The following is an 11,815-nucleotide window of genomic DNA, read 5'->3' on the forward strand; positions in this document are numbered from 1 at the left end:
TATGACAGGAAGGGACCGGGCCAGATTGCGTGAAGTAACCCCTTGTACACGCACGGACCTTTTGTCAATCCTCTACTGCAATTATTCCTAACCTGTGGCAAGAGGAGGCCAACCAGTGGTTCGCCAGGCCACACGAATTAGGTTGTAGAACTGATGCAGATAATATTTTATTCTCAAACCCTAAATGCTGTCTGCAGGGTGAACAGCGAACACTGCTTGACGGTTGGCAGTCGTCCTGCTGGCCCAAAATGGTTGAGAACCACTGATCGACTGGCTGAGGGCCTCTGCAGACACCCGGCAGGTCCTGCAGACACACGGCAGGTCCCGCAGACCCCCGGCAGGTCCTGCAGACACACGGCAGTTCCTGCAGGCACACATGGCGATGTGGTGTGTATGGAGGCCGGGACCCGGTGATGCGGTGGGAACCCTAAACCGGTCTCTGCTGAGCTCTCGCGTCGCCGTAAATCGGCTTTAGAAATAAAAAAGCGGCGGCGGCGCTTACGGCTTTCACTGTGCAGCCGCGTGGTCGATCCTGCTTACGGGAAACGCGATCGCGGTGGGGGTCACCGCGCCGCCGCCACCGACCACCGCTACTCAAATCACAAAGCAGCATCGGCAATGCCAGTCGCCACCATGGCCAAGACTGCCACTAGCAATCAACAAACGCACACCAAACAACAGCATCAGCAACAACAGCAGCGACAACAGCACCACGCGAGGATTGTGGGCGGCTAGGCCTCGTGCTTTGGGGGCAACCGGCGATGACCCCTAGGAGCCCAAGGTCACCAGCCTTGCTTGACTACGTTAATGAACGGAGAGCAAGCAAGAATAGATCAAAACACTCAGCTTTAGTTTTGTGAATTTGAGTGAACTCGAGGTGAACGCTTCCCTCTTGGTCACAGGGCACACACATCTGCTCTCTTCATATAAAACACACACAATGCGTTCATTAATGGGACCTGTACTTGTTCGGGGGGATTATTTAGCAGATAAGATAAGTAGCTCTTAGAGACGGAGGATTAAACGGAGATCGCTCATTAAGCAGGCGGCCGGCCCCCTATTCTGCTCAGGAGTAGCCATCGATCTGGTGGTGGCAACCCTGCAGTGACCCCCAGGGCCCCTGAGTGACCCCCTCGGGGCCCTGACAGCCGCGCGGTTAGACAAGGAGACGTAAACCGTGACCGTTTACGAGCGGCGGTGATGGGTGACTACCCCATCCTCCACACCCCTGAATTCACAGTGCGTCCAGGATCTTTAACTTAATCGCTTGCCATTTACAAACTCATATCATAAACACACATGACAATACATAGTTGCATACCATTATGCAAGACAAAGATCCCCTGTATTGCCGACTGTTGAGGGAAAATTCTGTTAGTGAGCACCTATAAAGGCTGGCACGGCACACAGGTGATGGTGGCTCGGGTCACCTTTGTCTCCCCAGTGTTGATGTTTATTACACACTCATTTGAGGCTGATGACCGGTTCAGATATTCATTACAAAATGTTTGTCGTGAGCAGAAATCGAGTTCGGGTCATTTGGTTAGAAGTGCAACCTGCGAACCACGACACTAAAGCAACAACAACCGCCATTCGCCACTAAGTGGCGGTGATGTCACCACGACGCTTGTGCCAGGCCATGTGCACCTTGAGGCCACGTGAAGTGTCGAACGCCCCGCTGGCAGGAGGTCGCGGGGGCAGACCCAGGTGCCACGGGTCTGATCTGAGATGACCGAGATGACTAGCTGATGCACCACCTGTGCCCCCTACTGTGCCCCCTACTGTGCCAACTTGCTGTGCTTCAGCCACCCCGGCGCTTCGCTCGTTGTTACGAGCGTCGCTCCTCCGCCCTCCGTTGTTGCTGGAGGGCGACTGCCTCCAACTGCCCAGTAGCGTCCTTCACGAGCCTCCTCTACAGAGGCCGATCTTGACACCGCTGGTACCAGTCATCGGCAAGTCCACTCAGATCCACGTCCTCCTGTGCCACATCACTCCATCCCTTCTCTAGCCCGTGCCGCGCCCGTTTAGCCCCCTCGAGTCCGGCCGAATATAGCTGTTTAGGCATGCGGTGGCTGGGCATGCGGGCTTACATGACCCAGCCAACGCAGCAAGGCCTGCCGGAGGAATTCACCGATGGGACTTTGCCCAGATCTTTCAAGGATTTCTGAGCTCCTCGCACAATCCAGCCTGGTTAAACCCAGGATGGATCGTAGTCAGGGCCATGCCTAAGTTTTCTAACCGGCGCAGATGCTCCATTAGGGGGGTCCACGTTTCGCAAGCGTAGAGAAGGGAGGGAATGACTGTGCCGAGAAGACCTGAAGCTTCGTGCGGAGCGACAGACCAAGTAGCTTTCACACAGCGTTACGCAACCGATGAAAAGATATTGCCACTCGACTGATTCTGCTATTAAACTGGAGCCGGTCATAAGCACACTGCCCAGGTATGGGAAACTCTCCACAACTGCCCTATCACCAATTGGGAGTTTGGGGGGTGGAGTGTCCGATGGTAAAAAAATACCCAGGCAGCTGCTTCGTTTTGGTGGGGCTGATGGTAGTGGCACGCTCCAGTCTCAAGCAGCAGCGTCTCCAACTCTTCCTCTGAATGAGCAGCTATTACCAAATCATCGGCATACATAACGTGGTTAAGGGAGCCATCCCTTGATCACACCCGGGCATCGATCAGCCTCCCATTATATCTGTACCAAATGTAAATTCCCCCGGTACAGCTATTGAAGGCTTCATAGATGTATCCCTATCGCACCCCAAGGTGTACAGGGAATGGCTCCGACTCCCAGCCACGTAGTTTTACAGCCCAGAGATGTAGGTCTTGTTAGAATTTCCTACACCTCTGCTGTAGCAGACAGAAATGTGGCATCTGTGCAGGACCGCCCTTTTCTGAAATCGCATTGGGGCTCCACAAGCCTCTCCTCAGCGGTGCCTAGCAAGGCGATGTTGAATAATCCTTGCCAGGACCTTTCCCGGCACACTGAGGAGATGCCCCTGTAGTTGTTACAGTCTGTGCGGGTCCCCCTACTACTACAGCTCTCCACATAGCACACGCATACACACACTCACCCGTACAAAGCAATATCTACGTAACACATCCAATCTCATATCAACAAATATATACAATTACACACATAATACACAGCAATATTTGTCATACATCAAATACATATCAATATATACCTATCACATAGCAGTACACACCATACAACACACACTCACTCTCACACACTATTACACTGGCATGGTCGCCAAAACAATATATACCAACGGACACTGATCAACACGCACACAATCGCACGTATGTAATCCAGGTTACTCTGCAGACCTTGGCCTCTTGATCTCTGACCTGGTTAAACTAAATAAAGTTATGCAGCCCATATCCCCATGACACAACACACAGCTCACACAAACACACATTCTTAAAGGCATTCAAACGAACGTAGACCAACATGTACCAATACGCACTGCTACATATCCGCAAATCACCTCACGTAGCATAAACAAAGATCCCCGGGTAGCCTTCGTGGACTTTTGGGGCAAGTGCCATTTGCAAGCACCAATCAATGCTGAAGGGGCACATGAGGGCCGTGTGGCCAGCAGCAGGTCTATCCACCTTTGACTCTGCAGCGCTCTAGCACACACATCACCAGATACTCATTTGTAGATGAGTCTACCTCGGGGATATTCATCACCGATGCTGGCCGTCGGCGCAAATCAAACTCGGGTCGCTGGGTTCGTAGCGCAGTGCGCTAAACATAACTGTCACCACCGCCATTCACCACTAAACAGCGGTGACGTCACCATGGCGCTTGCGCCAGGCTAGGTGCACTCTGAGTCATGAGAGTGTTATCAAAGGCTAGCCAACAGAGACACGCATCCCCACACCCACATGCCGCTTGTTTAGCCAGACGCAGAGCAGATACCACGGGGGAAACTGGCGAGCAGTACAAATCAATTTAATTTAAGAGGCAATGCTGTAAACAGGGGCTGTGAACTCCGAAATGCGTTCCGAACGCCGCGAGTCGAATTCTCACGCCAAACCGTGGTCGGCGTGGAGCGCGAAGCAAGCGATACCACCACCAGCCCGAATCAGCGACTCTAACTCTAGGGGACTGCTCGTGTTGGGATGCACGCTCCCCAGCACTCTGGGCTGTCGAAACAAAATCAAACGATTCGCCGAGACGGGCGCGACGGTGCGACGCGCGGCTACACTGCCATCTCCCGTAGATGCTCACTCGCCTAAAAACCTCTGCGGGTCCGGCGCCCAGTGCCATCGCTGGGAGGGGAATAGTGGGGGCAGTTGGGGTGAGAGGGAAGGCCCCTTGCGATCATTCTGGTAGGGAGCGGGGCTGTGGAGGCCGTCACGGTGGCCGTCCCCGGCCACAGGCGTGGATGTCACAGGTCCTCCCGCTTGCTGGGCCGGTTGGTGTCGCGGTTGGCGTCGAGGTTGGCGTCATGGAAAGAGGCTCCGTCGCCCGAGGTCGTCGTTGCCGTCTTCTTGCCAGGCTTGGTCTTGTTTTTACTCTTGCTCTTCACGTCTTTGGAGGGAGCGCCGCGACCCTGGAACACTTGGCCCTCCACCGTGACGTCTGCGCAGCGCTCCTGTGCCACCAGGTAGTCCTTCATCTCCCACGCCAGAGAGCCGTCCTTCAGCATGAAGATGGCACGGTCGGGGCCCACCATGAAGCTGCATGCCACACCACGCCGTGATATTCCATTGCCACGCCACACACCACAGATCAAAGACAAAGATCCCCTCTACAGCCTTTAACATACTTTTGGGACAAGTGCTGTTAGCAAGCACCACTGAAGATCGACAAGACACACAAGGGGATGGGTGGCCAGCACCATGCCCAGGCACCTGTCTCCCAAGTGCTGATGTTTATACACTGCAAAGGGTACTCATTTAAGGCTGAGTCGATCTCGGGGAGGGCCCAGGACCGGTTCAAATATATGCCACTTAAATCGGTCATGGTTAGCACAGTGCGCTGTTGCGCCCAATCACAGCGCATCACACACCGTGTCTACTCGCCCTCCTATTGACCCGGACCCTACCGCCAATCCCACCACCGTGCTCACCGCTGTACATCGTAGTTGGCGTTGAAGAGGCTGCCCTGCCACAGCCCCGTAATCTCCTCGGCTTCCTTCTCGCTGGGGTCGCCCGACACTGTGACGAACACCATGAGCGTGCGGCCCTTCTTAGTGGCCTTGAGCATCTCGGCCGGGTTGCTGGGGTCGAGCTTGGAGAGGTCGATGGGCGGGCCCTGGCGCAGGTGCTCAGGCTTGTCGCCCTCCTCGATGTCGTCGTCTCGCTGTGCTCAGTCGCACCGACCGTAGCAACGATCGCATACAAACATCCCCCGTGCAGCCTTAACACAGCGTTGGGGAGCAAGCACATATTAAACCAACCTGGTTTTTATATTTTACCAGGTTAAGGGCCACTGAGCTATTCGCTTATTTTTTCAGAATGGACTTGGCTATGACAAATAATAGCTCAACAAAGTGGCAACCAAATACTCTAAACGCACGTTTCTATACATGGAGGGAAACCCCGGAGAATGTCCACGCGATCACGGGGAAACTCTAAATATACAACAGGCGTCAGGGTCAGGATCGAACTCACGACCTGCTGTATACCAGGCGAGATGTTAACATCTTGCCACCGCGCACGGCGCATGAAGGCTGGCATAGCACGAGCGGGGATGGATGGTCAATACCACGCCTGGCATCCTTTGTCTCCCCAGTGCAGATATTTTACACTTAGCGGCAGGCACTTATTTTTAAGACTGAGTCGACCTTAGGGAGGCCCAGGACCGGTTCAACTATTCGCAACTGATATTGTAGTGCAGCGAGTTTTCCACTGCACCACTGGTCCCCTCACACACGACACTACTGTACAGGACAACGCGTATTCAGAGTCTCCATGCGACCGTACATCTCAAGACGCTGCGCTCTGTCGACATGATCTTTACACAGTGGGCACGTTCGTTATGAGGGCCAGTCAATCATAGGTCTCTATGCCAGTCTATAGGGCTCTGTCAGTCTCCACACGTCTATGGTGAAACTGGTTCTCTATGGGTACACAAGTACAGTACTCTATGGGTACACTGGTTCTCTATGGGTACACGAGTACAGTACTCTATGGGTACACTGGTTCTCTATGGGTATACTGGTACAGTACTCTATGGGTACACTGGTTCTCTATGGGTACACTGGTACAGTATTATATGGGTACACTGGTTCTCTATGGGTACACTGGCACAGTATTCTATGGGTACACTGGTTCTCTATGGGTATACTGATACAGTACTCTATGGGTACACTGGTTCTCTATGGGTACACTGGTACAGTATTCTATGGGTACACTGGTTCTCTATGGGTACAAAAGTACAGTACTCTATGGGTACACTGGTTCTCTATGGGTACACGAGTACAGTTCTCTATTGGTACACTGGTTCTCTATGGGTACACGAGTACAGTACTCTGTGGGTACACTGGTTCTCTATGGGTACACGAGTACAGTACTCTGTGGGTACACTGGTTCTCTATGGGTACACGAGTACAGTACTCTATGGGTACACTGGTTCTCTATGGGTACACTGGTACAGTATTCTATGGGTACACTGGTTCTCTATGGGGTACACTAGTACAGTACTGTATGGGTACACTGGTTCTCTATGGGTACACGAGTACAGTTCTCTATGGGTACACTGGTTCTCTATAGGTACACTGGTACAGTACTCTATGGGTACACTGGTTCTCTGTGGGTACATTATTACAGTTCTCTATGGGTACACTGGTTCTCTATGGGCACACGAGTACAGTTCTCTATGGGTACACTGGTTCTCTATGAGTATACTGGTATAGTACTCTATTGGTACACTGGTACTCTATGGGTACACTGGTTCTCTATGGGACACGAGTACAGTACTCTGTGGGTACACTGGTTCAAAATGGGTACACGAGTACAGTACTCTGTGGGTACACTGGTTCTCTATGGGTACACGAGTACAGTACTCTGTGGGTAAACTGGTTCAAAATGGGTACACGAGTACAGTACTCTATGGGTACACTGGTTCAAAATGGGTACACTAGTACAATACTCTATGGGTACACTGGTTCTCTATGGGTACACTAGTACAGTACTCTATGGGTACACTGGTTCTCTATGGGTACACTAGTACAATACTTTATGGGTACACGAGTACAGTACTCTATGGGTACACTGGTTCTCTATGGGTACACTAGTACAGTTCTCTATGGGTACACTGGTTCTCTATTGGTACAAAAGTACAGTAATCTATGGGTACACTGGTTCTCTATGGGTACACGAGTACAGTTCTCTATGGGTACACTGGTTCTCTATGGGTACACTGGTTATCTATGGGTACACTGGTACTCTATGGGTACACTGGTACAGTATTCTATGGGTACACTGGTTCTCTATGGATACACTAGTACAGTACTCTATGGGTACACTGGTTCTCTATGGGTACATGAGTAGTTCTCTATGCGTACACTGGTTCTCTATGGGTATACTGGTACAGTACTCTATGGGTACACTGGTTCTCTATGGGTACACTGGTACAGTATTCTATGGGTACACTGGTTCCATATGGGTATACTGGTACAGTACTCTATGGGTACACTGGTTCTCTATGGGTACACAAGTACAGTTCTCTATGGGTACACTGGTTCTCTATGGGTACACTGGTACAGTATTCTATGGGTACACTGGTTCTCTATGGATACACTAGTACAGTACTCTATGGGTACACTGGTTCTCTATGGGTACATGAGTAGTTCTCTATGCGTACACTGGTTCTCTATGGGTATACTGGTACAGTACTCTATGGGTACACTGGTTCTCTATGGGTACACAAGTACAGTTCTCTATGGGTACACTGGTTCTCTATGGGTACACTGGTACAGTATTCTATGGGTACACTGGTTCTCTATGGGCACACGAGTACAGTACTCTGTGGGTAAACTGGTTCTCTATGGGTACACCGGTACATTATTCTATGGGTACACTGGTTCTCTATGGATACACGAGTACAGTACTCTGTAGGTACACTGGTTCTCTATGGGTACACTGGCACAGTATTATATGGGTACACTGGTTCTCTATGGGTATACTGGTACAGTACTCTATGGGTACACTGGTTCTCTATGGGTACACAAGTACAGTTCTCTATGGGTACACTGGTTCTCTATGGGTACACTGGTTATCTATGGGTTACACTGGTACTCTATGGGTACACTGGTACAGTAGTCTATGGGTACACTGGTTCTCTATGGATACACTAGTACAGTACTCTATGGGTACACTGGTTCTCTATGGGTACATGAGTAGTTCTCTATGGGTACACTGGTTCTCTATGGGTATACTGGTACAGTACTCTATGGGTACACTGGTTCTCTATGGGTATACTGGTACAGTACTCTATGGGTACACTGGTTCTCTATGGGTACACAAGTACAGTACTCTATGGGTACACTGGTTCAAAATGGGTACACTAGTACAATACTTTATGGGTACACTGGTTCTCTATGGGTACACTAGTACAGTACTCTATGGGTACACTGGTTCTCTATGGGTACAAAAGTACAGTAATCTATGGGTACACTGGTTCTCTATGGGTACACGAGTACAGTTCTCTATGGGTACACTGGTTCTCTATGGGTACAAAAGTACAGTAATCTATGGGTACACTGGTTCTCTATGGGTACACGAGTACAGTTCTCTATGGGTACACTGGTTCTCTATGGGTACACTGGTTATCTATGGGTACACTGGTACTCTATGGGTACACTGGTACAGTATTCTATGGGTACACTGGTTCTCTATGGATACACTAGTATAGTACTCTATGGGTACACTGGTTCTCTATGGGTACACTGGTTCTCTATGGGTATACTGGTACAGTACTCTATGGGTACACTGGTTCTCTATGGGTATACTGGTACAGTACTCTATGGGTACACTGGTTCTCTATGGGTACACAAGTACAGTTCTCTATGGGTACACTGGTTCTCTATGGGTACACTGGTACAGTATTCTATGGGTACACTGGTTCTCTATGGGCACACGAGTACAGTACTCTGTGGGTACACTGGTTCTCTATGGGTACACTGGTACAGTATTCTATGGGTACACTGGTTCTCTATGGATACACGAGTACAGTACTCTGTGGGTACACTGTTTCTCTATGGGTACACTGGCACAGTATTCTATGGGTACACTGGTTCTCTATGGGTATACTGGTACAGTACTCTATGGGTACACTGGTTCTCTATGTTTCGATTTAAAGCTTTTGTGACTGCAGGGATTCATCTTCTTGGTTCTTTCGGTAAAGTCACGTAGAAGGGAAGTAATAAAATAATAAAAATAAAACATAATAAAATCAAATAATTCTCACGACGTTTCGGCTACAACGCAAGCAGCCGTCTTCAGGTGAAGAATGAGACACTGCCAAGCTAGGAGCTTATATATAAGCTGAGTTGGAGGTGGAAGAAGAAGAGAGCCTTAACAAAAGAATGTGCATATCAAGAGGAATTTAGCATATTCATGAGAAACGCGTAGGAGGTGGGCGGGGGGGTTTCAAAGTCATATTATGCCCATGCATTATGCAGGATCAGCAGCACCAAAGGGAGGGGGGGTAGCATTAACAAAGGGAGGGCATGTTAATAATATGTAGAAGCAATGAAACATGTGAAGAAACATGTGAAGAACTCCCTCATCAAGACTCTATACCATAGAGCCCAATGCATCTCCGACCAGGAACACATTGCCAGTGAACTCAAACACGTACGCCAAGCTCTTAAGGCTAATGGTTACTCCGACTACACAATCCGCAAGGCCATCACTCCAACCGTCAAGAAGGATCCTGCTGAGGAGCCTTTCAAAACCATCACCTTACCCTACATTGCTGGGGTCACAAAAAAGATCTCCAAAAGCCTGATTAAACACAAGATTCAGGTACGATTCAACACAGTACATAAAATCCGTGATCTGGTTCCGTCTGTAAAAGACGTGGTTCCATACATACAGTACCCTGGCGTCTACAAACTAAGTTGCCTCTGTGGTAGCAGTTACATTGGAGAAACCAAACGACATGTCTCGGACCGCATCCGTGAACATAAAGCTGACCTGAAACACGGTAGGACAAACACCTCAGCCGTGGCAGATCACTGTTACAATTCAGTGGGTTCACATGACATTGACTTCTCCAAGACAGAGGTTCTCTGCAAGCCATCTGGCTACCATGAGAGATTCGTTCATGAGGCGATCCACATATACAAACACAGAGACAATTTCAACCGAGAAGATGGATTCTGGCTCAGCAATCATTGGAAGGACGTAATAAACCACTTCGGATCTTAACTGATTGTGTTCACGTTTATGGTGACTTTCAGACCGCAGTCCACTCACTGGCATTAACTGTGTATCTTGTGTTCTCCACAGGGAATGCATCATTTGCTCCGCTGCGGATCTCCTGCCACCGTATTCCCATTCACATGTTTCATTGCTTCTACATATTATTAACATGCCCTCCCTTTGTTAATGCTACCCCCCCCCCCTTTGGTGCTGCTGATCCTGCATAATGCATGGGCATAATATGACTTTGAAACCCCCCCGCCCACCTCCTACGCATTTTCCATGAATATGCTAAATTCCTCTTGATATGCACATTCTTTTGTTAAGGCTCTCTTCTTCTTCCACCTCCAACTCAGCTTATATATAAGCTCCTAGCTTGGCAGTGTCTCATTCTTCACCTGAAGACGGCTGCTTGCGTTGTAGCCGAAACGTCGTGAGAATTATTTGATTTTATTATGTTTTATTTTTATTATTTTATTACTTCCCTTCTACGTGACTTTACCGAAAGAACCAAGAAGATGGTTCTCTATGGGTACACAAGTACAGTTCTCTATGGGTACACTGGTTCTCTATGGGTACACTGGTACAGTATTCTATGGGAACACTGGTTCTCTATGGGTACACGAGTACAGTACTCTATGGGTACACTGGTTCTCTATGGGTACACTGGTACAGTATTCTATGGGTACACGAGTACAGTACTCTGTGGGTACACTGGTTCTCTATGGGTACACTGGCACAGTATTCTATGGGTACACTGGTTCTCTATGGGTATACTGATACAGTACTCTATGGGTACACTGGTTCTCTATGGGTACACTGGTACAGTATTCTATGGGTACACTGGTTCTCTATGGGTATACTGGTACAGTACTCTATGGGTACACTGGTTCTCTATGGGTACACAAGTACAGTTCTCTATGGGTACACTGGTTCTCTATGGGTACACTGGTACAGTATTCTATGGGTACACTGGTTCTCTATGGGTACACGAGTACAGTATTCTATGGGTACACTGGTTCTCTATGGGTACACTGGCACAGTATTCTATGGGTACACTGGTTCTCTATGGGTACACGAGCACAGTACTCTATGGGTACACTGGTTCTCTATGGCATAGTGATACTCTATGTGAGATGACGCCGGTATCGTATCGAGGTCCCTGAAGCTGACGCTGCTCACTGCGCGGCGTTTGCTGCGAGCGAGGTGGCCGCTACCTCCCACTGCTCCAGCAGGCGCGCCATGTCGGCATCGTTGAAGTCGCGGATGTCCTTCTTCTTCGCCGCCGCCGCCTTCTTGTCGCTGCCCGAGTCCTTCTCGGCCGCCCCGTCGGGGCAGAGCGCCGCGACCACGACAAGCAACAGCAGTAGCGACCTGCACAGCGCGACTGCCATGACGACTCCAGAGAGACGGTGGTGGGGGGCGC

At 49.8% G+C, this 11,815-nt stretch overlaps 1 protein-coding gene across 1 annotated transcript; it reads right to left on the reverse strand.

The window, feature by feature from the left end:
- Positions 1-3,948: 3,948 nt before the first annotated feature.
- LOC133355234 (LRP chaperone MESD-like) lies at positions 3,949-11,815 on the reverse strand. The gene is made up of 3 exons (XM_061572602.1): positions 11,607-11,815; positions 5,088-5,320; positions 3,949-4,695 (listed from the first exon to the last, which is right to left on the reverse strand). Exons 1-3 carry the CDS (start codon positions 11,781-11,783, stop codon positions 4,404-4,406), a joined length of 702 nt encoding a protein of 233 aa, XP_061428586.1. The 5' UTR covers positions 11,784-11,815; the 3' UTR covers positions 3,949-4,403.

This window comes from Lethenteron reissneri, chromosome 50, assembly GCF_015708825.2.
Source record: "Lethenteron reissneri isolate LAM-NWPU_2019-01 chromosome 50, ASM1570882v1, whole genome shotgun sequence".
NCBI classification, from domain to species: Eukaryota; Metazoa; Chordata; class Hyperoartia; order Petromyzontiformes; family Petromyzontidae; genus Lethenteron; species Lethenteron reissneri.